Raw genomic sequence first — 27466 nt, 5'->3', positions numbered from 1 at the left:
AAAAGAGCAAGGAATTTTTGTTTTATTTTTGAGACAGTGTCTCACTTTGTCACCCAGGCTGGAGTGCAGCGGCACGATCACAGCTCACTACAACCCCCACTTCCTGGACTCAGGTGATTCTCCCACCTCACCCTCTGGAGTAGCTGGGACTACAGGCATGTGTCACCACACCTGGCCAATTTTTATATTTTTTGTAGAGACAGAGTTTCGCCATGTTGCCTGGGCTGGTCTCAAACTTCTGGGATCAAGCGATCTGTCCACCTCAGCCTCTCAAAGTGCTGGAATTACAAGCATGAGCCACCACACCTCACCAGAAGTTGTTAAAAAAAACTTCTTTCCTTCTTTTTTGAGACAGGGTCTCACTCTGTTGTCCAGCTGGAGTGCAATTGTGTGATCATAGCTCACTGCAGCCTCGGACTTCTGGGCTCATGGGATCCTACTGTCCCGGCCTTTCAAGTATCTGGGACTACAGGTCCATACCACCATGCCCAGCTAGTTTTTCAATTTTCTGTAGACATGGGGTCTCACTATGTTGTCCAGGCTGGTCTCAAGCTCCTGGGCTCAAGCAATCCTCCTGCCATGGCCTCTTGAAGTGGTGGAATTACAGGCATGAGCCACTGTACCTGGACAACAATTTTTTTTTTTTTTTTTTGAGACAGCTTCGTTCTTGTTGCCCAGGTTGGAGTGCAATGGCGCAATCTCGGCTCACTGCAACCTCTGCCTCCCAGGTTCAAGCGATTCTCCTGCTTCAGCCCCCTGAGTAGCTAGGATTACAGGCGCCTGCCACCGCGCCCAGCTAATTTTTTGTATTTTTAGTAGAGACCGGGTTTCACCATGTTGGCCAGGCTGGTCTCGAACTCCTGGCATCAAGTGATTTGCCCGCCTTAGCCTCCCAAAGTGCTGGGATTACAAGCATGAGCCATCGTGCCTGGCCCTGGACAACAATTTATTTACAGATGGACTGAAACACAAATGGGAGAAAGTATGTGCGTTTGTTTCCTGTCCTGGGGCCCCAACATGGCAAACATGGTATGTGAGCCAGAAGGGAAAACAGTGAGTTCAGGAAAGGAAATGAGCAGAAAAGGAAGAGGAAAGGAAGCAAAGCAGGTCTCAAAGGTTCCCTGGGTGCTGCGCTGTCATCTCCTCCCTTTTATTAGGCAGTTGGGGTAGTGGTTAAATGCAGACTTTAAGTTTACAGGAGAAACAGGCGACAAAGGAACATGCTAACCACTACCAGAGAGATGCCATCAGCTACATTGAGAAGGAGGGGAATTCTACAGGGACGAACAACTGTTTCTTCAACAAAGAGGAAGGGAAAAGAGGAAGAGAGAACTAACAGATTAAAAGATACAAAAGAGGCCAGGTGCAGTAGCTCACGCCTGCAACCCCAGCACTTTGGGAAGCCGAGGCGGGTGGATCACCTGAAGTCAGAAGTTTGAGACCAGCCTGGCCAACATGGCAAAATCCCATCTCTACTAAAAATACACAAATTAGACAGGCGTAGTGGCGTGTGCCCGTAATCCCAGGTACTTAGGAGGCTGAGGTAGGAGGATCACTTGAACCCGGGAGGCAGAGGTTGCAGTGAGCTGACATCATGCCACTGCACTCCATCCTGGGTGACAGAGAGAGATTCTGTCTCCAAAATAAATAAATAAAAGATACAAAAGAGATACCCAAAGGTAATAATATGTGGAACTTACGGGATCCTGATTCAAACAAACCAACTACAAATAAATTATGTCATGATCAGGGAAATATAAATAGTGACTGGTTACTTGATGATATTAAGAATTAATGGACCAGACATGGTGGCTCATGCCTGTAAATCCCAGCACTTTGGAAGGGTGAAGCAGAAGAATCGTTAGAGGCCAGGAGTTTGATACCAGCCTGGCAAAACAGCAAGACACCTGTCTCTACAAAAAAAAAAGAAAGAAAACAAAATATATATATACACACATATACATACACACACACACACACACACATATATATATGTGGCCATGCATGGTGGCACACCCCTGTAGTTCCAGCTACTCTGGAGGTTGAGGCCTGAGGATTGCTTGAGCCCAGGATCTCAAGGCTGCATTGAGCCATTAATTACTGTTCCACTGTACTCCAGTGTGGGTGATAGACAGAAACCCTGTCTCTAAAAAAAAGAAAAAAGAAATAATGATTTTAGGTGTGTTAAGGGCATGGTTATGTTAAACAAATAAAAAAAAAACATTAATATCATGTGATAAAGAGAGCACTTCACCTCTGTGATATTCTTACCTCCAAACCCGTAACTCCGGTCTACCCAAAAGAAAGACATTAGGTAAACCCAAGTTGACGGACACTCTATAAAATATCTTCCAAAATTGTCAAGGTCATCAAAAACAAGCAAAGTCTGAGAAACTGTCCCAGGTACTATGACTGCCACAGACCAGAGGAGGCTAAAGAGACATAATGACTAAAGGTAACATGTTCCTGGATGGGATCCTGGGACAGAAAGGAGACATTAGTGTAAAAAAATAGTAAAGTTAAGTCTGGAGTGTAGTTAATGATAACGTACCAATGTTAGTTTCTTAGTTTTGAAAAATATAAAGTGGCAATGCAAGACGATAATAGAGGACAATGGGTGAGGGCTAGGCAGGAATTGTCTTTTGACTTCTCTAAGTGTGAAATTATTCCAAAACAAAGAAGTTTATTTGAAAAAAACCTAACCAAAGAGTCCTTATTTTTTAGAGACACCTACTAGTAGGTTCAATGAAATGATGGGATATTTGGGCTTTGCTTCAGAATAATTCATTGGTTGGGTTGTGGGGATGGGTGTATAGATGAAACAAGGCTGGCTTTAAGTGGGCAACTGTTGAAGCTGGATGATGGGTGCATAGGGGTTCACCGACAACTGTCTCCAGATTAGTATGTTTGTAAACTTCCATAATAAAGTTGACAACAAACAAATAAACAAACAAACATGAACTCTGGAGCCAGACTTTCTGGGAAGTTACTTAATCTGTTTGTGTGCTGCAGTTTTCTTACCCATAAATTGGAGATCATTGCACCTGCCTCACAGTGTTGTTGTGAAAATTCAGTAAGTCAATACACAAAAAGGCTGGAATGATGCCTGGCTATTGTCACCATCTTACAGAGAGAAAGATGGTCACAGACCACCAACACCCATCACCCTTTCTTCACACTCTGACCCTCCACAGCCTCCACCCTCTTTCTCCCCCTGTTCTCTTGCACAGGGAGACCCCTGAGGGAATAAAGAGGAGTTCTAGAGTGACTCCAAGGAATAAGGAAAGACCTTGTTGGGGAATAAGAGTCATGTCCCTGGCATGGGTGCTGGGAATGAATCCTGGATTATCAACTACTTTGAAGCAGGCTTCTGTCAGGCCAGCACAAGGTACTATAAGCATATATTACACAATTATTACATGCCAGAGCAGGACACAGAGATGTGGGCTGGGCCCTAAAGGAGCTCATCAACCCAGTATATACATGGCCAATCTTTGTGTCTTTAGACTCACCTCCTTAAAGACACCCCAACTCTGGAATATCTCAGCACTGATTAATCTTACACTGTCAAACATGCCCCCACTTGGTTGCAATTTTATAAGATCCCTAAGGGACAATTTGGAGAAAAGTTGGTCCACCTTTTCAATCACAACCTTACAAGTCAATTTAATTCAAGTCCACAAAGCCCTACTGAATTGTCTCCAGGATATTCATGTATACAACAAACCTTCATTAAGTACCTCTTAACTACCAGGCACTGTGATGAGCCTTGGAGAGTCAACATGGAGTGAAGGCAGGCACAGCCTCCACTTCCACAAAGTCCACAGTTGAAAGGGAAACACAGATGGCAAAGAAATACTCATCACAAATCAATGTATACACTGAGATAGGTGTTTGCAGTAAGGAAACAGTCAAAAATTCAACCTGGGAGTGGCAGGAGGCTTCTCCAAGAAAGTGATGCTTCATGGATACACCAGGGATGAGGAAGAGTGGGAACAAGAGTTGCGGGCAGAGGAAGAGGTGATGTTCCAAGCAGATGGCCCAGTGGTGGGAGGGAACATGGTGGGTTCAGAGGCTGAAAAGCAGCCAGTGTGATGTGAAGGAGGGTGCGAGGTGTGGGTGGTTGGGTGGTGGGATTCAAGGAAGTAGTAGTCAGTGGGGTGGGCCATGTATACTTTGGGGGCCCCTTCAGAAGTTAGGTCTTTATCTCAGAAGCAGGGGAAGCCATTGGAGGGTATTTAAATGTGCAAGGGTGTGGGGAGTCCCTTGATCAGATCTGTATCGTGGGGACTCTGCCTTGCAGAAGGAGGAAGGACTGGAAGAGGGACAGAGTGGAAGCAGGGAGACATGTTGTGACGCTACTGCAGTGACCCAGGAAGTAGACGATGGGGGCTTGGTTTAGGATTCTGGCAGTAGACATGGGTGGACCTGAGAGCTGTGTAAGAGGTAAGATCACTGGGCCTCTGGTTGCACTTAAAGGGTGAGGGAGAAGAAGGAAAGAACAGGCAGCTCCCAGGCTTCTGGCTGCACTGATTGGGTGACAAGTTGGGCTGCTTGCAGAGCCAGGGAGCCATGCGGCAGGAGCAGGTGTGGACTAGAGAGAAGATCCTTAACATGGATGAATCAGATGCAACATGCTTTATGCAGGTCACTATGCTGGGGAGGGGAGCTTCAAAAGTGGATACAACAAACACTAAATTTTACTGCCTGCAGGAGCAGTGCCAGGAAGAAGTACCATAATGGCTGCAGGAATAGGGTAGCCTCAAATGTTTATCTATTGCTCTAGAGCAGTGCTCACAGTAAAGGGCTCAGTCATATAAGCTACTAAGACATATTTGATAAACGTCCGTTGGGTAACTGAATGTCCCAAGTGCCACATACAGATAACAGACACCAAGGAAAAAAAAAAAACACACAAATCTTTTACTCGGCACATTACTATATGCGTAACTTGTCTCTATCAGGGCAAGACAGAGACAGAGAAGGCCAAGTTCAGCCCCTTCTCGCAAAAGGACTGCAGGGGATTTGAGGAAACCAAGTCATCACATAGCAAACATTTAGAAGACCACAGGGCACTGTATGGAGAGCTATGAGGATTCGACTCAGGTGGCCAAAGAGGTGTGCGGGAGGGAGTCTGCAATCTCATGGGACCAGAGGGAAAAAGGGACCAGAGACATAGGGAGCAAGTGTTTGCCTGAGAGGCAGGCCCGACTGAGCCTGTAAGGATGAGCAGAATGGGGGTGGGAGCGGTGATAGGCAATGTAATAAGGTCACTCAAGTCCAAGCAGGGACACCCCGACAATCTCACCCTAGATGGCCTCCTACACTGGAAGGAAGATGTCAGTCTCACCTCGGATACCTACATGCTGAGATGGCCTACTTTTAAAAGGAATTAAAGTCCTGTTAAGAAACACTGGGGACATTTTTTTCAGACGGCTCAGGAGCCAAGTTCCCTAATTATCAGCAAAGCTCGGGGTCCCCCTTTGCTGGAACCAATCCCCCTTCCACCACCACAACAAAAAAAATTAAAAAAAAAAAAAAAAAAAAAAGCCACCGCACCGACCTTTGTACAATTTCCTTTCTTCCTGCAAAGTTCTTTTCTGGCCGCCTCGGCTGCCGCCCACCCCCGGCAAGCCCCGGTTCACTTCAGCGGTCTCTCTGCCCGTTTCCCAATAAATTCCGTCTCCTCGGTGCAGGAGGCACGGGAGCCCGAGGGTCTGCGGCGCGGGAGCGGCCCCTCCCCGGCTCCGGTCTCCGGGCCCAGCCAGGCGCCCGGGCTCCGCGTTGCACCCCTGCCTCCGCAGTCCAGGGCCGACTCGGCGACGCCCCAGCGGGGGTCCCGGAGGGAAAGGACCCCTGTCGCCGTGCCCCGAGCCAGTGCCCGGCGACGCAGGGGCCCAGGCGCGGGAGACCCTCCGCAGAGGAAGCAGCGAGGGAGAGGCTGGGGGGGTTCCCGGGCGACAGCCCCTCGGAGGGACGACGGCCCCAGGGGATGACACAGCGTTTCCCTCACACGCCCTGGCTACATCCCCGCAGGGCATCGGCCGGCTTGCTGCGCCAGCGAATCCTCAACCCAAGAAGGGGAGCAGGGACAGGGGACGCCAGACCGCCGCTCGCCTCGGCACTCGCCCCCCCAACCTGCCGCGCGCGCCGGGCCCGGCTTGGGGGCCAGGGCTGGGGAGTGACCGCTGGGCGCGACGCTGCCCGGCGGTTCCGCCAGCAGCTCGAAAGGAACGTCAGTCCCCACCAGGGGAAAAAGTTAGAAGGCATCCCGGCCACGCCAACTTCCCATCCAGGGCCGGACTAGAACTTTGCGCCCGGGGCGGGCGGCTGCACAACCCGGAGCGACCCTGAGCAGCCGCTCGAAGCCGGGCGCTCCGGACCTTGACCGCAGCCAGCGGTGGCCAATCACAGGGCGCCGCGGGCGGGAAAGGCTAGAGGGCGCGGACAGCCGGGGAGTGACGGCGCCAAGGACCAATGGGAAGCCACGGTGAGAGTCCGTGCCCGCCCCGCTGACCAATGGGAAAAGGGTGGCTGTGGCCGAAGTCCCCCCCGGGCTAGCTGCAGGCTCCGCTGGCCGCCGGTGGGAGACCCTCGGGCGGAACGGGACTTTGGAGGGGAGTTTGCTGGTCGTCTCTCTGCCACCCGCCGGCCCGCAGACCACAGCCCGGTCCTCACCTGCTGGAAGCGGGGTTTGCCCAGTTGGAAAGGAGGTGCATCGCTCGAGGCGTTAGCGGCACTAGCCGCCGCCGCCGATGCTGTAGTCGCTGTATCCGCCATGGCCACTGACGCCCGCAATCTCCGGCCCTTTTAAAATGTCCCTCCTCGGCCCCCGCCACAGCTGCCTCTCCCGATTGGCCCTAAGCAACCGCAGCGAGCGGGAGGCGCAAGGGGTTGTGGGGAGTGTAGTTTTTCGCGTCCCGACGCTTGCAACGCTAGACTGCAGAGAGTTACGGCCGTCCAGGGAGGTCTAGGTGCCCGCTGTCCGCGTTGCAAGGCGCAAGGTCGGCAGCCCAGGAAGGGTGTTCCTGTACGACGACCACGGGCGACCCCTCGCTGCTTACTTGCCCCCAGAAGTTAGAGTGGCTGCCGTGGGCGTCGCTCCTGGGGCCAGGCAGCCCAGAAGGGTCCCATTCAAGTGGGCCCGACTTGGGACCAGATGGGCAAAGACTCCAGGCGGAGTAGGGTTAACCTCGGAAGGCTTTCTGCAAGGAGTTGCACTGCGGAACCTTCTCGTCGTTTCCTCCGTCGCCACCCTGCCCACTCGTCCTGTGCTCTCCCGCTGTCCTGACAGTCAGTTCCTGGAGCATGCTGGGGCCTGCCCACCCCGCGACCCCTGAACATTCTGTACCGAGAAGACTAAATCTTCGCCTGATGCTGGCTCTCTTTCTGGCTTTAGCCTAAACATTGCATTTCCCAGTCCATCACTCTGCTTCCACAAAATCCCATGGAGGCTCCGTGGCACCCAGCACTTCTCTTTTGCACTCACAATTACTTACTGTTCTGGATAGTCTTTCTTACTGTAAGGTTCACAGGGCAGGGGCTATGACTTTTTGATTCACTTCAGTTTTCTGAGCCAGACGTAAGAGGGCTCACAGTAGAGACTCAAGTAAGTGTTGGCTGTGAGTTCATCAGTGGGGGATTAAGAGCCCTGACAGCCTTCACCTTGTCTGGCCAACCAAGGAAGATCCCTCCTGGGCCTAATTCCCGGGCAGGAGAAGAACCTGGGACTAGGGCGGGTGGGGAGGACGTTAGGTAAGGGGGAGTATTACAGATTGTGGAGTAAGCACCAGCATGGATAATGAACACACACAGTTGTAGAATGGATTAGCTGGAGATTCCCAGCTGAATTACCTGGTCAGTGAGCCAGACTTGGGGAGTGGAGAAGCTGCCTCTTTTGCCCAAGATGACAGTAGAAATATTTGGTCTTCTAGGGAACCCCACTTGGGGTCTCATTAGTCTCATGGTGGACTGCAGGGTTGGCTCATGTCTGCCAGTGTTTCTGGACACTACACGGGCTGTGGCAGTCAAAGTTTTTCATCCCCTAGTAGTTGAACCACAAGAAATACTTTTCATAAAGCTGGAGGGAGATTTTAGCTAGCCATGAAGAACAATTTGTATCTTGGATTTGTATCTTATCTTCCCCTGCTAGACCATGCAATTTGAGAATAGGAATCTATTTCTTACCCTCTGTATTACCAATAAATGGGCCCATCTTAGGTGCACAATAAATGTGGGTATCCTGGGAGTCAGAAAATACTAAGTTCAGGCTACTGGGCAACACTGTGTTACTGCCCTGATGTCAGGGCAGGGACAGGGCCATCCAAGAATCCCATCACCCTGATTTAAGGTGCCTTCTCCCACAGCAGCCTCCTGTACCTGTTCATTCCAAAACAGGAACACAACAGAGCCACCTGCAGTACATGAATGTTTTATTCTTCATAAAGTGCTTAAAACATGAAGAACAAGCTCTTTATAAAGAGCCTTACAACTAGGAAGACAAACAGCAAAGCAGAACCATTCCTGCTCCCTGCCCAACCCACCTGCAACTCTCCTCCAAGTGTGGCTAGGAGAAGAAACATCAACAAGGACCCTGGGCTTCAATTCAACAACTCCTCTGAAGCCATCCATGCCCTGGGCATTAGGGAGGCCCACAATCAAAGGTCAGGGTCTGGGCTGGGACTGAATAAAGCCCAGAGGAATCCCCAGTAGGGGGGGTGACTCCCTGCTCTCAGAAAAGGTACTTACTTCTCTAATACCCAATGACCCCCCAAAAGCATAACTGAAACCCTGGGGACCAGTGGACACTTTTCTCAGCTTTGATGAGTGGAGTTTAAGGTAGATAACGTTACAGGCGCTTTCCTCCATGTGTAGCGCTCCTCTGCTCCATCCTGGCGGCAGACAGACAGCACCCAGAGGGCACGTGTCTGCCTGAGGCCTTCCAAAAGCAAGCCCACAGGCCCTCTCCTGAAGAAGTGGTGGTCCCAGAGGAGCTCTTGCCTCCTTACTAAGCCATAAGTATCCTCCTTCAGCACCTCGTCACCCCCCATTTTTGCTAATTCAGGGTGCCCCAAGCTGCCAAAGTTCCCTGCAGATGCCTTGGGGAATCCTACCACGTTTTCTGCGAGCAAACCAGGGGCTGGGCCAAATGACAGACACTTCATTTCAAAGTGCACTGCAGGCAAGCCCCTGGGGCAGAAGGGACAGGCTGAGACAGCAGCTTAGTGGATGGATGGGAGGGCAACAAAGGCTTTTTCCTAAGTATAGGTGTCTCCCACAGGCATAGTGGGACCTCCCACTTCCAGGCAAGCTGACTGGTCTAGCATGGCTAAGTCCTGAGGCCAAACAGAATGAGAGTGAGCAGGGCAGCCCCAGGCCTGCCTGCCTGCCTGCCTGCCTGCCTGCCTGCCCAGCAGTGTTTATCCTGGGATCCTCCTATTGGGGTTGAAGGAGGAGAAGACAGCAGGAAGTTTGAGGGAGCAGCAACTTGGCCAGATCAAGAGATTAACTCCAGGGGAGGGGAAGAGCACACAGTAGGGCTGCCCATTCCCATTCCCAGGGCCCTGAGAGAGCCATCCCTATGTACTCAACAGGTGGGAGGGGGACGCCACACAGCGGGAGAGGTCGACATCCAGGGGCTCTTGACCCCGCACACAAAAGGCACATTTTAATTGGTTTCCAAAAGTTCAAACCCTGCAGTAACACAGAGTTTTGGCATCTGGACAGGCAACAAGAATAGACATGGAGGCTTGATCCCCAAAACATAAGCAGCCCCAAGGCCCAGCCTGGAGGGGTCTACACATTGGAGGTGGTCAAGAGCTCAAAAAGCAAAAAGGTATTCTCCCCGCACCCGCCCCTGCACCCCACACTTTCCCATGTGACACTTGTGGAAAGGTCAGAGGAGGCAGGGAGCAGCCTGAAGCACACACATCATCCACCTCTGTCCACACGGCACTCGCCCCACAAACAGCGCCAGACTGAAACAGACTCAGGACATGGCAGAGACTGACCCAGACCACACAGGCTCCTTGCTCTCAGGAGAATGGGTGTGAGGCTGAAGAGCAGGCACCCTGGTTGCCCATAACTCACAGATAAACAGGCAGCGTGGTCGCTGTCCCAGGAATACTAGAAGCCCCTCCAGGGATTGGAGGGAAGTGAAGGGGATGGGGCTTTGGCTGTGGGAAGAAATGGCTGACCATCCTTGGGGGGTAATAAAGTATGTGCTAGCAACCAGTCTTGTCCCAGATTACCGCATCAATCTACAGCTCACCCCTGCTCTGTCTTGGGGGAAGAGTTCCAATTCCCTGGGGCCCCCAAAGCTGAGGGGTATGAAAACAGGCAGGTGGGAAAGACCCAGGGCTCCCAAAGATACACAAATTGTGCACAGAACCTGATGCCTCCAAAGGGAATCCAGAGGGCCCCCCTTCCAGCAGCCCCAGTCAAGGCAGGAGGGAGAGGAACAAGGAGTGACAAGGCAAGACAGACGATGCCCCACTGCAGATGAGAGAGTTCAGCAGGAGGGAGGGCGGGCAGCAGCAGGTCCATGCCAACCCTCCTGGGGGTGGGGTGAGGAAGGCTATTTGGGGGGGCCGGGGGGGATCTGCAGCAGTGTGGGTGAGGTCTCCATGATCCGCACCAGCAGCCGGTCGATGTAGCTCTCCAGCTCCTGCACATGCTCGTCCCGCTGGCTCAGCTCCCGCTCCCGCTGCAGGAGCAGGCTGATGAGCTCATCGTGGGTCAGGTGGTAGTACTTGGCTGACTGGTCCAGCACAGCTGAGTCCTGAGGCCGGACCGAAGACAGTGAGCAGGGGAGCCCTAGGCCAGGGTGCCCGCCTGCCTGCCCCCCTGCCCGCCTGCCTGCGCCCCTGCCTGCCCCCCTGCCCGCCTGCCTGCCGCCCTGCCCACCAACACCTAAGTTTGACCACCGCAAGGCCCCGGGCTGCCTGTCTCCAATGCCAGAGGCGCCCTAACTGGCTTCAGGACTCTGACGTGGGGGACCTGGCCTGCTCCCTGCCCCACCCTCCCCAGGATCAAGCCCTGAGACTCCACCACATATTCTGTCAGATGACCCCCACACCTTGCTGGGCCTTACCTTCAGCTTCTTGGTGTCCACCATCTGGCCAGCCTGGGGGGCCTGGGTCACAGGCTGAATGCTCCCAGATGTTACTGTTTTGAGCTTCTCCAGCCCACTGCTCAGGGCTATGCTCAGACTGGAGCGGGACTGCTTCCTGTCGGGGCTGCCCTCCACAGGGGCGGCACTGAGGGGCTTCACGGGGTGGGGACTGCAAAGACATACAAGAGATGGGTTACACAAAGAGAAGGGTGGCACAGGTCAAAGGTGGGGCTGCTTTCCCTGCGGAGCCTCCAGGTCTGCTGGACAGAAAGCCCAGCACTGGGTGGTAGCTGCCCCTACAGAGTCAAGGTCTCAGGGCAGCCGTGTCCAGTACTCCTGAGCAACCCCCTGGGCTGGCCTCAATCCCCACCCCACCACCTGCTCCCTCCCGTTTCACTTCCTCATTCACCCAGTGACCTGGCCCTTTCACAGGGACAGCAAAGGCCATACTATAGACTCCTATGCACCTGTACCCAGCCTCTGTCAGGGACACCCTCCTCCAGCCATCTTCCCTCTTTTCTCTTCTATACTGTAACCTTTCTCTAGTGCGGTGACCAACCCTTCCAAGTTCCCAGTTTTCCCAGGACTGTGAGGATTCCCAGGACATGAGACTTTGAGTGCTAAAACCTGGGCAAACTGGGACACTTGGTCACCCAGCTCTCTCTAGGGGTTCCTTCCCATCAGCATTTACAGAGCCCTGCAAAAACCCTCCCTTGACCTTGTATTTGCTCTAGCTATCATTCCTAGTCACCTTCCCCTTTCTTCTCACCCAAGCCTCTCCGCAGCAGCATGGAGACTACATTTGTGTAATTTCTTACCTTTCATTGACTCCTTAACCCATTAGAACAGGATGTCGGTCTCTACTGGCCCACCACAAGTGGACTTGTTGAGGTCACCAAGCCCTGCTGGTTCTCACCTCACTGACCTCTGTGGAGCCGACACTTGAAGCACTCCTTCCTTTGGGCTGCTCGCCTCCCTTTCCCTTCAAGACCTCCATCTCGTCTTCCAACCCCACAGCCCCTTCTCAGTCTTAACAACTGCTAGTCTGCCCTTGGGTTCTCTCCTCTCCTCCTCCCTGGATCCTACCACCCTCCTAATCTCCATCTCTAACCCAGACCTCACTCCCTGGACTCCAGACCTGCAGAGTCAGGTGCAGGCTGGCTTGCTCCCTGGGTTCCCCCTCAGGTGCATCCCACTCCCCACCACACCTCCTCTGTGCTGCCTGAGCAGTGAGGAGAACCTCTGGCCACCCCCGGCTCAGGTCAGAAAGTCAGAAGCCTAGGAGTTCCTCTGGCTCATCCTCTTCAGCCTCAGCCTTAACAATCAAGCACTGCCACCTTCCTACCTTCTTAAGCGACCCTGCTCCTCTCCAAGCCAATGCTTAAACCTTCCTTCTAGCCACAGCCACTAAATGAGCTCCTCCATCTCAGTCTTGCCCAACTCCAACCACTCTGCTGCAGGATAATGATCTCAGCATGTCCAAAGCCTGAGAATCCTTTAATGGCTTCTATCAAGGTAAGAAAATACAATCTCTCACACAATTTGGTCCTTGTCCTTTCTTCATGGTCCACTACTCTCCCAGCCACATTCTTACCAAGCTCTTACAAAAGCTATTCTTCTGTCTGGAACAACACTGCCCCTTCCTCCCACTGGCTCACTAATTCCTACTCATATTTCACAGTTGTGCAAGGCCACCTCCTCCAGGAAGCCTTCCTGATTCCTCCAGGCTAAGATGACCCTTCTCTGGGATCCTCCAGCACCCTGTGACAGTTACATAAACTATAACATAAACTGCATCAGGCCCCTAGATCAACTATCCTACCCAGGGGACGTCTTATGAATCTATGCTTACTTCACAGAGGATTTAGACCATTCAGGAGTAGAATGCAAAATGGCTTAGTCCAAGGCCCTGAACTCCACTGAAGGAAGGGTCACCCAGACCCAGAGACTCTCAGGCTAGATCCATGCATTCATTCTCACAAATCGGGAAGAGCGGCAGAGCACCCAGGCTCTGGGCAGACAGCAGAGAGAAAGAATGCATCTCAGTCCCTTTCCTGCCACCTAGGAGCCTGCGCTAGGGATGGGGTATAAAAGCAGCTCTAATGCCACCTACGGGCTGTGCCAGGGAAGGGGAGGATGACCAGTGTAGTATAAAAGTGCCTTGAAGGCCGGGCGCGGTGGCTCAAGCCTGTAATCCCAGCACTTTGGAAGGCCGAGACGGGCGGATCACGAGGTCAGGAGATCGAGACCATCCTGGCTAACACAATGAAACCCCGTCTCCACTAAAAATACAAAAAATTAGCCGGGCGTGGTGGCGGCGCCTGTAGTCCCAGCTACTCAGGAGGCTGAGGCAGGAGAATGGCGGGAACCCGGGAGGCGGAGCTTGCAGTGAGCCGAGATCGCGCCACTGCACTCCAGCCTGGGCGACAGAGCGAGACTCCGCCTCAAAAAAAAAAAAAAAAAAAAAAAAAAAAAGTGCCTTGAATGAGGGGCCGGGAGGCCTTGGCTTGTTTGTCCCCTTACATCAGAGGGATCCGAGATCCTAAACCCTGCGGCTCTCATGGGCTCCATTTCTTCCTTTGAGGAATGAGACAGCTCTATTTGGCCCATCTACTTCATAACAGAAGGAACAAGCCCAGTACAGACATGAAGCCAACTCTGGGAAGAATAAAACTTATAAAAAGTGGCAAATATGATTAGAGGTCATGCTGGCAGAGAGCAAGGCCAGCCGAGGACACTGCAACCACCAGCTCCCCCACGTCCTCTCCCTCACCTCAAGGGAGCAGAGTCACCACCACCACCAGGGAGGGACACTGGGGGCAGCCTGGACTCCCTCCTACCCACTTCCCATATGTAGTTCTGGCCCCTTGGGGTTTCTTCCCTTCTTGGGTCCACTTTATCTTCCCCCAGTGGACTAGACATTCCTTGGGAATAGAGTGGGGACAGTGTCTTTCACCTGTTCAGTGTCTGACACATAGTAGGCTCAGTGAATGTGGATGACCAAACACGAGTGCCTGGTCGGGAGGCCAGTGCTGGAGCCTGTTCTGCTCTCCAAGCCCCACGCCCTGCCCTGCTCTCCCCTCCTTCACTTGGTCCTCCTAGGACGCTATCGTCCCAGAGGGACTTGCTGCCTTCTAAGTCACACCCCATCACCTCCCAGTGCCCTGAGTCTCCAGGCCTCTGCTCACATCACCCCTGACCAGCCAGCCGGTGAGGTCACAGCTTCATAATTCTTCCAAACCTCCCAATGCCACAGTGAGCACAGTCACATAGGCATCTGCTGTCCACTCAGCGGTCCTAAATGCATCGGAACCACCCCCTGAAAGGCACCAAACGCAAACTAATGAAGCTACTGCTGCAGGTGGGGAACCTTTCTTCTGAGAGTTACATATGTGTGAAGTGTTTGAGTTTCCCTTTTTCTTCTGAAGGTGTCTGCAGCTTTCTCTCTGACCTAAGTGCTGGTCCCTCCTCTGGCTCTCTGCCTTCCCCAGCCTGCACCCTCACTCTAGCAGAACAGGAGACTGCTCAAGGCTCCACTGTCAGCCTGCTCTGCCACGGTCTGCCCCAAGACCTGCCCCCTGCTTGACAAGTTCCACCGCCCCCCGCCCCCGCCCACAGCTCCCCTGCGGCCGAGTGCACACACTCCGGAAGGGCCTACAGCACAGCTCTCCTTCCCTGCCAGCCCACGTCGGCTCTCCCCACTTCATTCCTTATGCCCTGCACCTCATCAGTGCTGTTCTCCTAACCCCTGGCTTGTGGGGATCTGCCTTGATTATCCCAAGTCCCAAGAAGGCAGCTTCAGAGGTGGTACCATAGAAAGCTCCTGTCTTCAAAGCCTGTACCGTCTTGCCCCTGGAGTAAAAGAGACCCTCACCTGCCCACAAAGGATGAGGCTGGAGTGTGAACCCCTTAGTCCCTTGGGCTGTTCTGCCCCCGTCCACCCCCTTCCTCCTGGACAGTGTTCTGGGGGTGGATGCTCACCTGGCACTGGGCTGTGGCTCCTCAGCTGGTCGTGTCTCCAAGGGCAGAAGCACAAGCGGGGAGGCTGGGGTGGCTGCAGCGAGGTCCTCCCTAAGTAGGGCAGGGGAGCCCCCAGGTGGGGAGGGCTCAAGGGGGCCAGGAAGTAAGGCTGGCTCCCCTGGTGGTGCGGAGGAGGTGGTCAGGGGCCGGGCTCCAGACAGGGGAGAGCATGGAGGACTGGGTCCCCCACTGTGGTGGCTGGCCCAAGGCGGGAGAGGGGGCGGTGGAAAGTCAGGCTCTGGGGGAGTGGGCAGCTCTTCTGGACCAGAATGAATAGAAGATTCCCTCGACCCTGGCGGGGATGCAGATGAGAGGCTGGGAGGATCTCGGCTCCCCTGAAACAAGAAGGGGTTCAAGGCATCTTCCTTGGAGACCCACACATCAGCCTGCTGGGAGGTGACTGACAGGGACCCAAGCCCCTCTGCTACTGGATCCTGGCCCTGGGCCTCAGGAGCCTCAGGGCCTTCTCCAACCTCTGGAGCCCCCCAGATGTGCTGACTTTGAAGAGTCAAGCTCTTTGAGTGACAGGGTATGGGGGCAGGACCCTCAGGGCAGCTGGTGGGTGCAGACAGGCAGGGCCCAGACACAGGGGGGCTGGCGTCCTCCACTAGCTCTTCCAGGCCAGGTTGGCCCAGCAGGGTTGCAGAGGAACAGCTGTCAGACTCCTCCGACTCATGCTTCTCTCCCTCCTCCTTGGTCTCCGAGGGACCGACAACCAGTGTACTTAGGGAGGCATCTTCTCCCTCTGTCTCTGGACCTCTGTTACTCAGCCCCACTGTGGCCTTCTCCTCCTCCTCCTGAGATCTTGAGGGTGTGAAGAGGCGCGGTGGCTTGGGAGGTGGGGTGCTGGGCTGCAGCCCCTTGTCAGACACCCACTCAGGTTTAGGCTCGGGCTCCAGTGGGGGAAGCCCCTCGCTCCCCTTGGGGCTCACAGTTTCTGGTGATTCAGGCTGCACCTGGGGAGGAGGCTCATCAGACTCTCCCCGCAAGACTAGTGAGGCCGTCTCAGCTGCAGGAGAAATGGTGACCACATCCCAAGGCCAGGCATCGTCAGCTGTCTCGACGTCAGGGCAAAGCTGGTTTTCGCCTCGGGAGGACTCATCGTCCTGGCCCTCAGCAGCGCTGTCTGGGCCCGGCAGCCTCTCCCACACACTGATCACTTCTGGGGAGCTAAATAGAGACGTCCCACTGTCTGCCGGACTCTGCCCTGCTTCCCCTTCTGGGGCTGGCAGTTCCCTGTCTGGTTCTGAGGCTGAGGCTCTCAGCTGCAGCTGGGCTGACGAGGAGGGCAGGCCGGCCCCTACCAACCCGAGGGGCCCCAGGTCAGCCGCACTCATGCTCTCGTGGTCCGGTCCCAAGTCCAAAGGAACCCTGGGCTCCAGCCACACGCTGCTCCCACCTCTTCCTCCTCCTCCTCCCCCAGGGTCTCCCTGGGGCTCAGCTGCCTTCGCAGTCATGGCCCCGTGGCCTGGGTCTTGCAGCCCTGCCGCCTCCAGCCCCACTCCTGCAGGGGCCAGGATCTCGCTCCTGGCCTCTGGACGCAGCCTGCTGGCAGCAAAGACGTTGAAGGTGTTGTCCCACTCAGGCAGGGCTTTCCCAGGGGAGGCCAGGGGGGTGGGGCTGGCCCTCGAGGCACTGGGGAGAGAGGGAGCAGGTGAAGGAGAGTTTAGTGCTATGTCGGCTATGAGCTCCTCGAAGAAGGGGTTGCTCTGCAAAGAGGTGAGGAACGGGTTGGTAAGACCCAATAATCCAGGTGGGGTGGCTTCAGGGGTGGCGGTGGTGGTGGTGGTGGTGGTGGCGGCGGCGGCAGTGGCAGCAGCGGGGGAGGCGGCTGCAAAAAGGTTAGTGCTTAGCATGGGAGCAGCAGTGGGAGCAGGAGTGGGAGGGGCCGGAGCCCAGGGGGAGCAGGGGAGGTGGTGAGGAAGAGCAGCTGGGTCAGATTCTACCTGAGGAGACACGTCCAGGCTGTGGAGGGAGACAAAACCGTGAGCCTCCTGGTTAATGCCAAGACTGGAAAGGTCCCTGAGTCCCACGCCCACCCCCTGCTTCGGGACCAGGGGCCACAACACACACATAGGCTGGATTTACCTACTTGGGCCAGGGTACAGAGGGAAGACCCCAACATGTAACATTATCAAGTGCCTCCCAAGGAGAAAGATGCTGAGCAGAGTTACTTTAATCCTCACTCCAACCCCGGAGAGAAATCATCTCATCTGACAGGGAGGATCCAAACCTAACCAAGTGTTCTTTCCTCTATCCCATGCTGAAGCTTCTAAGGTTCTACTCAACAAGCAATTCACGTCTGGGAAAACTAATCTGAAAGCACCTTACATCCCGTTTTTTGTTTTTTTGTTTTTGAGATAGAGTCTCTGCCTCCTGGGCTCAAGCCATTCTCGTGCCTCAGCGTGTGCCAACACGCCTGAATAATTTTTGTATTTTTAGGAGAGATGAGGTTTCACCATGTTGGCCAGGCTGGTCTCTAACTCCTGGCCTCGTGATCTGCCCACCTGGCCTCCCAAAGTGCTGGGATTACAAACATGAGCCGCCATGCCTGGCCCCTTTTAGGACTAAAAGCAAAGAAAACACCAGCTGGCATGGGGGGATAAAGAGATCAGAGAAAGGCCAGGCCTAGGTATCTGGCTGGACAAAGCCAGAACTTATAGGACCTAGCAGGGCACTTGAAACAGCCTGGGTTCTATTAGAAGTAATGATGGGCTGTCATCTGGTGTGACAAGGTGTCTTGTTTCTTTGAGGGGTAGCCTAACTGGCTAAGGAAGATAAGCCACCTATGGAGAACATCAACCAACAGGTTCCCTGATGGTCCAGACTTTGTCTCCCAAGGCTGGCAGTGTGGCAGCAGCAGCAACTCTGGATGTCACCAGGGGCTTCTCAGGGACTCTGGGGATGGGGGACAGGGAAGGTGCTCTTAGGACACTGGAGAACAGGTGCTGGCCTTCATTTGTCCAGGGCAGGGTCCTTTCTGGGAGGAACGACCCCGGCACTGGTGCTTATCCACAGAGTGCAGCTGACTCCAGAGATGCTGGCAGGGGCGTGCTCTCAAACTAGAGTTTGTCACTTCCCCAGGACACAGACAGAAGGCCAGAAAAAATGGCTGCCTTGCCACTGAGCCACCGTCAGAGGCAGACCTCGGTGGCCTCACCCTCTGCTGTCTGAGCAGTCTCCCTCCTCATGGCCGGTCTCCCAGCCCTGGCTGTAAGCTTCCAGGACCCCTGTTTCTTGGCCCCTGCCTGTCCAGGTGGAAATATCCTGGGGAAACCCCTACACATCCAACTTTTCAAGCCAACCAGCTTCTTCCACAGGAAATGTGGGCAGTGAGTACTGAAGGGGCAGAAGCCAGGCTTTGCCAGCCAGCCCATAAGGAGTATGGCTTGGGGTAGGAAGGGCACCTGTGGCAAGAGTATGAGCTGTCTGGAGCTTGCCTGGATTCTTCCGGGAACCCAGGGCCCAAAGAGGGCAGACCCACACAGAGGTGGGCTGAGGCAGGTCAGCTCGGCAGCTACCACCAGGGGCGGAACACAGGAAGGAGCCCAACCAAACAGAGGCACAGGTGGCTCCAAAGATGCTTCTGAGAGCAGGAAGGTCAGCCTCACAGGTAGAACACAGCCAGGTCCCAAACCCATGGATTTCTCATAAGAATCAGCTTCCAGAGAGTCTCCTGACCCTATTTTTCCCCTTACAATAACTCCCCATCCAAGGGTAAATTCTCAGTCTCACCCCCTCCACCTAAAGATGGAGGGAGAGGGAGGTAAAAATTCCTACCTGTTCCCACTACACTACCCTGCTTCTATGGTCATGGCGAAGATACCAAAAGAGGAAGAATCGTGGGCCCAGGGCCTCAACGCCAGCAGATGCCATTTCTCCCTTCATTCCAGAGAAGCCCCAGGCCAAGGCACACATGCCTGCCTTGGGGACCAAAGGGAGTGAGAAGCAACATACACCATGACCAAGTCAAGAGCCTGACCTCAGCCCACTTGCCATTAAAGCATCCATACCACACCCAGCCCAACCCTGCCTACAGCACCCGGGCCCCCAGGAACAGGGCTAGAGCACTCTGAGCTACTTCTCTCCCAGCCCCCTTTATGACAATAGGCCACAGTCGTCTGAAGGAAGAGAGTTCCATCAACATTAAAAGCACCATGCTTAGCTCTGCCCCCTCAGCCCTAACCTGGCCTGCACTCACCCTTGCAGTCTTTCAGCAACCTGGCTGGCAGTCAGAACTGCAGGGACAAGAACGGCACGGGAGTAGACTGGGAGCCCCAGGTTAGGCTCGGCAACCTCCCTCTCCCTGCCAGCTCCCCAGAGGTACACACAAACCTGTTGGTATGGAATTAGCAAAGGGCTCTCCCTGGAGGAAGGGACTCCAAGCACCGGGCCTGGCAGGCTTTACAGAGCCAGCAGTACTTCTGAGGGCATCCTGTCCGTCCTCGTATCTGGTAACACATCCCTCCTTCATGCCTTCCTCTCCCTTGCTCCACACCACGTGCACATTCTGAAGGTTCTCACTTCAAAACATCTCCCTCCCACTCCACCTGGCCCAGGTCAGGGACATATTCCCACGTGTGCTTGTCTTTGCTGGTCGTGCTCTGAGAACAGATAAACACCTCTGCATCCTAGAACCCACTGTGCCGGCCTGGCACAGTCTCCCCACCCCCAAGCGGTGGGGGCAGCAACATATACTGACTTGTCTTCCCTTTTAGGATCAGATGCTGGGAAGGAAGTCAGAAGTCCAGATGTCTCTGCCCCTTCAACCTGAGGGAATAAAACTTTACTGCCTGCAGGAAGCCCTGAACAATTGGTTGAACCTGCCACTCAACACAGGAACCACCTGTTCACCCCGACAGCCCCTCTTCTTAAACACTACGCCACAGGGCTACCTCTGTAGCTGAAGGCCAGGTGTCACTAGCAGACAGCTCTTCCTTAGGCTGAAAAGAGCCTGTGTCCTTGTCATTTCCACACACTGGTCCCAGAGATGGCAAGTGGATCTGCACAGGTTCTCTACCAGGCAATCCCCCAAAGGCCAAAGCCAGCCTTGGAGGCGCGCTAACCTCCAGCAACACTGCCCTTCAGCTTTCCCTCCTGAGGCACAACCTCCTGACCCTCCTGAGATGGGCCCAGTGTCCAGGAAACATGTCCAAGAGACGGGCACATCCTCTCACATCACCTGGGCACAATGAGGTGACAGAGGGGCCTTGTAAGCTGTAAGTAGGGAGAGTGTATCATTTATCTTCCAAACCAGAACACTGTTAATACAGTAACCATGCCAGAACAGGCACAAGCAGGATGTGAGGCTGCTCTAACTCCAAGCCTCTGGGTGCACATTATAGTTACTCATTTACACCACCAAGAATGCAGCCAACCTCCTTCCACTGCCACAGCACATTCCAGGCCCACAGGGACCTTGTTGCCCACCATGCCTGGTGCAAGGAGGCACTGCAGAGATTGCCAGAGGCCACCAGCATGATACATTCACCTCTATGTTGTACCACACTTATTCCCAGCTTTAAAAGTTTTTGTAATCAACATTTGATCCCCTTCTGTGCATACAGTCCTATGGTTAGTGTGGGGGACGGGGATCAAGGGAACACAAGAATGACCTGGGATAGACACAAAGACAATCCACTTTGGCCCTGGTGGGTTTAACATGCGTGGTCTTGCCTGTCCTCAAACACACATGAAGTAGCCCATACTGCAGCTCAGTGTGAATGGCTCATAACAGGGCAGGGGAATGAGGCTAAGTTCTGCAGCCAAGACAAGCTTGGTCTCAACTACCTACTCCCCACTCCAGCACACACTGATAGGGGCCCAGTGTGACCACCATGGACCCCAGCAGACAAAGGCCACGTCAGAGGAACAGCAGAACCCTCTTCTCAGTCCTGCATAGCCTCATTTGTTCCTTCCTCACGGTAGCAGCCTTTCTCTGGATACTACACTCAACACGTTCAGCCCCGGGCCTCTCTGTGGGGCATCAGTGCCACATGGGAGCACTAGAGGGCGCCGCTGTTCTTCCTAGTGAGGAACATCCTGCAATCTGCAATGGCAGCCCCAGGGCAGAGGCCCCTAATCTCTGGACCTGGGGACAGGCTCCCCAGGCCCCAGCTGCAGCTACATTCAGTCACTCCAGTTCTGGGTCTAACTCACAGCTTCCTGCCGTGAGGCAGCCCACCTCTCCTCTCCTCAGAAGCCCTAAGCAAGCCCTCTGGGGAAGCGCCAACAGTCCTTTCTTCCAGGCCAGCCTTCCCTTCCCTGCAAGGTACACGAGGCTAGGATGCTGCTGACTGAGCTCAAAGGCCAGGTGTCATATCTATCCAGGCCAGGCCATCTTACCCAAAGCACAGCCCCTCCCGCCCCATCTGAATGCACGGCCACAGAGCCTGGCCCTGCAGCCGCCACCTGCAAATGGGCCCCATCTGGGGAGGGATGCTGAGTGCCCTCCATCCTGCTAAAGACAAGGCTTGGAATTCAAGTGAGAGCAGGACAGAAACCTCAGCTTCCTTACGGCCATCAGTGACCCAAATCCTCCAGACTCCAAGAGGCCATTAAGAAACATGGGGAAGCAGGAGAAAGAGGATGGAGACTGTAAGTGCCCCAGGCCAGTGACAACCCCACAGACTCACAGCCTGCGGGAGTCCAAGCCCAAAGCCTGGGCACTCACCTACAAATGGCCTCAGCATTCACCCTGCCCCAGAAAAGGCCCAGAGACACCATACGGACAACCACACTGAGCCTGTGGTCTGTGCCCCTTTCAATCCAGGCGCTCAGCTCCTCCCAGCAAATGCCCTGTCCAGATCTCCTGCCACCTCCCTCTACCCTACCACCTCCAAATATCTCTAGCTGGCTGTCACAGGGCCACCAGCTCAGCCTGGCATCTGGGAAAGGCCTGTCCCCTTTTCTTTCTTCCCAATCTTCTCCCAGGCCGCAGATGACCAGCAGCTTGCCTGGGCTCTGGTGAGTAGGGACAGGAGCTGCCATACCAAGCAAGGGAGGCAGGGGGTGGCATGCCCCTGAAACTGACCCACCCCCCACACCCCTGTCTATGAGGGTCTAACGGGGGTTGTCAGCTGACCATGGCCCAAACCTACAAAGGCCTGCATCTCTCTCTCCACTCCTCTCAACAGACTCAGAGTGCCAAAGGGAAACGAAAAGCCAAGACTACAAGATTCGTCTCCCCTCTAGGCAACAGGTTCGGGGTCTTTCCTCTGCCCTATCTTTTGCCCCCTTGCTACTGTGCTTGTCCTCTAAACCTGTCCAAGCAGCCATGGAGTGGGAAGGGCAGGCTTGCTGAGAGAAACAGTGGCTCTCACCACACTGGCCAGGGCTGCCACAGATGCTGCCCATGAGGGCTGGCCCCAGGCCCTTGGGAAGGTGGGACACATGCTTCCGTGACCTGTGCCTGGAGCCCCTCTCTGGACCCTGCTATACAATTCTGCAGCCTCCCCTGGCTCAGAATTAGGAGGAAGCAAACGGTGGGCATCAGGGGCTCTGCCCAGGGCATGAACTGGGGGACTCAGGACATTCAAAATGGAGCAGCTGCCACCAGCACTTTCCACGGTGCCATTCCCCAAAACCAAGAGACATCAGAGAGGGCCAGACCCCCCAAGGTCTCCAAGGACAGAGATGGGTTACAGATTTCATGGGAGCTGCCCACAGCCTCTTGCCAGGGGAAGCAACTGGGGGTGAATGGATGGGGGAAGGAGTGGTAGCCTCAGTTATTTGACTCCCGTCTCCCAGAGGGAAGCGATCAGAGAGTCAGCTGGGGAGAAGTCCTCGAGCTCCTGAGAGGGGAAGGGAAGTCTGAGGGTGCGGTCTCCAGTCCTCATCTCTCAAGGCTTCCTTACCTTGAGGCCAGAGGGCAAGAGGTGGAGGTCAGGAAGCAAAGAATTCACACAAATGGCCTTTCCTGCTTCCCTCCAGCTCAGGGGGTGGGCATGCCAACTCATGCAGCAAGGTCTAGGGCTAAGAAGTCAGACCCCTGAATCCATAGGACTCTCAGAGCACTGTGCCCTCGTAACTCACCTGTGTCCGTGAGCACAAAACGAAGCTTGGCTTAGGGAGACACCCCCACTTAACCATGCAAAGCCAGAGCCCCAGCAGCCTGCCCGGGGTCCACATCTGCTCCTTCCTCCCTGCCCCAGGGTCCAGGCAGCACACACCCCAGCATCCTCCCCAAGGAGCAAAGTTGGTCTTGCCAATGACGTACCTGGGTTTCTGAGTTGGGTCCTTGGCTTCTCTCAAGCCAAACCAACTACTCTTGGCCTTTTCCTCCCCACTGGACGAGTGATGTGGGGAGGCCCCCAGGGTGGGACCCCCCTTTTCCCCCAAAGAGCTTCGGCGCCCCAACTCGCTCCGACTTAGGCCTTGGTGGTGGTGGTGGAAGAGGCCCATCCGGGGCTTGCGTTCCTCCTTCCGGGCTCCCTCCTTCTCTGCCACAGCCTCAGAGGAGGCTACTATGGGTGTGGCGACCTGGACTGGCTTGCCCTCTGGTAGCCGGGCCCCCTCCTCCTCTCCAGGGTGGCTGGCCCCAGGGGCCAGGACTTTAGCCTGAGCACTCGGCTCCTCCTGTCCAAGTACTGCCTCCGAGCTGCTGTTGCTACGACTGCCTCTGGGCCAGGAGTCATCTGTGGAACGAGGCCCCTCCTCAGACAACCGGGAAGAGACAGCTTGCAAGGAGCCTGAGGATGGGAGCGAGCCCGAGATGGAGCTGCGGTGCCGCACAGGGCCCTGGGGCTCCTCGTTGTAAATGTGGCTCCCATTGACGCAGAGTGAAGAGCGGGAGGCAGCATCCAGGTGGCCCTGAAGGTCCAGAAGGGCCCGAGGAGGAGCCACTCGCATCTGGCTGGCCTCATCGCTGTAGGTCCTCTTGTGGGTGAACAGCTTGGGGGACTGTGCAGAGTCCCTACCTGCAGGGGAAACACACCGAGTTAGCTCGCAGGAAGAGAGGCCCCATTTCCTGGCCCCAGGCCTTCACCACCACCCAAGGGGAAAGCCAGTACCCCCTCTCCCCAGGGCGGCACCCCCATTCTTGCTCACCCCCTTCAGTGGACAGCCAGCTGCTGCGGCTTGGTGAGCGGGTGAGGAGCTCGGCACCTGGCCCCTGGTAGGCCAGGCTCCCACTGGCTGAGGACAGGGTGCTGTCCGAGCCCAGCGAGGTATTGGACTGGGTCAGGGACGACTTGCGCAGCTTGTTGCGGAGGAAGAAGCCTTTGGCCTTGCCCATCTTGCCCAGACTGCCCAGGTCAGGATCCTCTATGGCGCTGCTTGGGAGGATGGCAGAGGCAGATTCCAGATCATACTTCTTCTTGCCCTTCATCTTGTCCTTGATCTTGCTGAAGGGGGACCTTGGCTTGTCCTTCATGGACAGGTCAAACATACTGGCGCTCAGGTTGTTGCGCGTGAACTGGATGGTGACTTCAATCTCGCCGCGTTCCTTCTCCTTCTTGCCTGGCTTGGAGTGCAGCTTGTACCACCTGTGAGAAGTGGGGAGCAGGCAGAACTCAGTCATGGGCCCAGGGAGCCTGGCTCCCGCCCAGTACCAGGCACTGCCCGGACCCCTCATTGCTCTGAGAGCCACTGACAGCCTCTCCCCAAAGGCTCCTGCTCTGACCCATCGGCCTAGGCTTCCAGGCTTCAGACACAGCTGAGAAACTATCCAAAATGATTCCATGATGGAGAAAACCACATCCTGAGTGGGGAAGCTCCTCGGGTACCACCACGTAGATACCACGCCGTGCCCCCTCCCACCCCAGGACCTTCTCCTGGTGCTCAGAGACCTCTACTCTGTCCCATCTCCCCTACATCTGAAACTCTGAGGCCCAGAGGGGTGAGGCTGGGCCTGGGAGGGCCCTCCCACCTCCAGGCCCCAGCACAGACAGACCTACCCACATTTCTCCCTGTTGACATCATCTCCTCTGGCCAGTCCCAGCCAAAGCTCTACTCCCAGCCACCCGTGAGCCCAGGAAAGAACAGCTCACCCAGAGGCCCGGGGCCAGAAATACAGGAATGCTACTGCATACACTCACGTACATACACGCACACACACACACACCTCACTCACACACTGACTCACCCCAAGCCCTGTCGGGAATACCTCTACAAGATGGAGGAACAGACAAGAATGGCAGAAAGAGACCCAGGAAAGATGAAGAGCACTCACATCTGTTGAGCATCTATGGTGCGTTACAACCAGCGTGAGGGTTCTTACCTCACTCCCGCACACACCTCCCAAAAAGCGTATGAGGTTAGAGGCACTTCCCCATGGTGCAGATCAGGACGGTGAGGCTCAGTGGTAAAGGAACCCATCCATGGAGACTCAGAGCCAGGCGTCCAGCCCTCCAAAGCTTAAGTTCTTCCTGGTGCACACCCACTGTGCCCAGAGACACACAGAGACAGCCCCCAACACACATGGCCACCGCACAGGGTGGCTGGGGCCCGCCCTACTGGGGAGAGATGTTCTTATGCAGGGGTTGGCAGTTTCTTAGAGAAATAAGCAAACTCCAACCATACAAGGAGCAATCACACTTCTTGGTACTTAGCCTACTGAAGTAAAAACTTATGTCCACAGAAAAACCTGCACACAAATGTTTATAGCAGCTCTGTTCATGACTGCCAAAACTCAGAAGCTGCCAAGGTATCCTCCAGTAGGTGAACAGATAAGCAAACTGTGGTACATCCAGACAATGGAATACTACTTAATGATAAAAAGAAATAGGCTATCAAGCCATGAACAGACAAGGATGGATCTTACATACATAAGTGAAAGAAGACAATCTGAAAAGGCTTCATGCTTGCATGACAAAACTATTTGACATTCTCCAAAAGGCAAAACTATGGAGACAGTGAAAAGATCAGTGGTTGCCAGGGGATTGAAGGGAGGACAGAGGGATGAATAGGCAGAGCACAGGACTTTGCAGGAGAGAAAAACTATCCTGCATGCTACTGTAATGGTGGACATGTGTTGTTATACACCCACAGAACGCACAATACAACGAATGAACCCTAATGTAATGTAATGTATAGACTCTAGTTAGCAATGATGTATTGATATTGGCTTTCAAATACAACAAACATGCCACACTAATGCAAGATGTTAACAACAGAGGAAACGGCGGCGGGTGGTGGGTGGAGTAGATGGGAACTCTCTATACTTTCCACACATTTTTCTGTAAACCTAAAACTGCTCTGAAAAATAGAGTCTATTAACTAAAAAAAATAGAGAGCAAAGAACACAAAAAGGAAGAAACTATGAAAGAAATCATACAAGAATGTTTTTCTGAACTGAAGAACATGAATGCTAGAACAGTCCTACAAGTATGCAACACAATGAACTAAGACAGACACACACCAACAGATACGGCTATGAGGTTTAGAACACGAGGCCTGAAAGGATTTGAACAGCACTGGAGTCTTCCTTAGCAACACTGGGCACCACGTGAAGGAATGCCTTCACATTTCTAAGGGAAAAGTCTTCCAGTAGCCTGGAAGTCCAGACCCAGCCAATCGAGCATGAAGGTGGAATAAAGCCTGGTGGTAGTGGTCAGGCTGGTCACTAAAGGGCTCAAAGTCCCTTGGTGACTGCACAGCGCGCGCACACACACACACACACACACACCCCTACCCAAGCCGCAGTCAGTGGTGCGGGGGCCACCTCCCACCTGAGCTCTGCACCCCACAGCGCCAGCTCCCTGAGGTTCTGGTGGACACAGCGTGGGGAGCCTTTGCATGAAAAGTCCCTACACATCCAAAGATCCAGAATTAAGTCACTGCAAAAGCTTGGTGGTAGTTGTGGTAGTATTCTGATTATTTTTTAATGTTGACTTTTTTTTTTAAAAGGCTTCCTGGGGCACCTCCGACTCTTCTACATCCCTGTAGAAGAGCCCATCATAACGAAACCCTGGTGAGCTATGGCCCGTCCCCTCCTTGGAGACCCACTCCGCGGCCTGAGCCTAGACTGTTGGTTTTCCCTCCCAAATCTAAGAGACAATCCCCCGAGAAGGCCGGGTAGGGACAGACGGTGGCACGGGCAGGGTGGGCAGAGAAAATGCCCAAGAGGGTGCCTCTCTCATAAGGCACAGGCAGGGAGTGAGGGGAGGAGAGGCAAAGTGAGAGAGACAGACTGAAGGATGTGTGTGAGGGTGTCTGTGGGGCAGGAGAGGAAGTTTGACAGAAAAACCAGCCAGCAGCATCAACAGTCTCATACCTCTATGTTCTCAGCCCAGTGACCACCCTGGGCCTGACTACCTATTTAGAGGCCAAGCCCTAGTTGCGTTCCCTAAATCTGGGCTAGGCCCTATCTAGCACAGAAAGTCCTGGGAGGTA

At 54.5% G+C, this 27466-nt stretch overlaps 2 protein-coding genes across 20 annotated transcripts in view; both read right to left on the bottom strand.

Moving 5' to 3' along the window:
- The window catches only part of SFXN5 (sideroflexin 5), a 130834-nt gene extending 124050 nt beyond the window's left edge, over nucleotides 1–6784 (bottom strand). For 10 of the 14 annotated variants that reach the window (XR_010580410.1, XR_012422203.1, XM_065526953.1 and 7 more), the window contains exon 1: nucleotides 6679–6784. Coding sequence is in view for 6 of the 14 variants with exons in the window: in XM_065526953.1 (XP_065383025.1) it covers nucleotides 6679–6780 (102 nt within the window). In the remaining 8 variants the exon portion in view is untranslated. Of the gene's footprint in view, nucleotides 1–5563; nucleotides 6361–6678 lie in introns of those variants that run through there. The other 4 variants (XM_045369087.2, XM_074011549.1, XM_074011545.1 and 1 more) reach the window with 1 other exon arrangement.
- A 1631-nt stretch (nucleotides 6785–8415) lies between these two features.
- RAB11FIP5 (RAB11 family interacting protein 5) overlaps nucleotides 8416–27466 on the bottom strand; it is a 38999-nt gene continuing 19948 nt past the window's right edge. The window contains exons 2-7 of one of the 6 annotated variants that reach the window (XM_045369081.3): nucleotides 24182–24618; nucleotides 23352–24051; nucleotides 17080–17098; nucleotides 15095–16842; nucleotides 11093–11282; nucleotides 8416–10780 (exon numbers count right to left, since the gene is read on the bottom strand). In XM_045369081.3, coding sequence (XP_045225016.1) covers nucleotides 10577–10780; nucleotides 11093–11282; nucleotides 15095–16842; nucleotides 17080–17098; nucleotides 23352–24051; nucleotides 24182–24618 — 3298 coding nt within the window. In that variant the 3' untranslated portion in view covers nucleotides 8416–10576. Of the gene's footprint in view, nucleotides 10781–11092; nucleotides 11283–15094; nucleotides 17099–23351; nucleotides 24052–24181; nucleotides 24619–27466 lie in introns of all 6 variants that reach the window. The other 5 variants (XR_012422198.1, XM_015433543.4, XM_015433544.4 and 2 more) reach the window with 5 other exon arrangements.

Source organism: Macaca fascicularis, chromosome 13 (genome assembly GCF_037993035.2).
Source record: "Macaca fascicularis isolate 582-1 chromosome 13, T2T-MFA8v1.1".
NCBI lineage: Eukaryota > Metazoa > Chordata > Mammalia > Primates > Cercopithecidae > Macaca > Macaca fascicularis.
The sequence above is the reverse complement of the archived record's forward strand: the minus strand, read 5'-3'. Positions and strand labels throughout refer to the sequence as shown.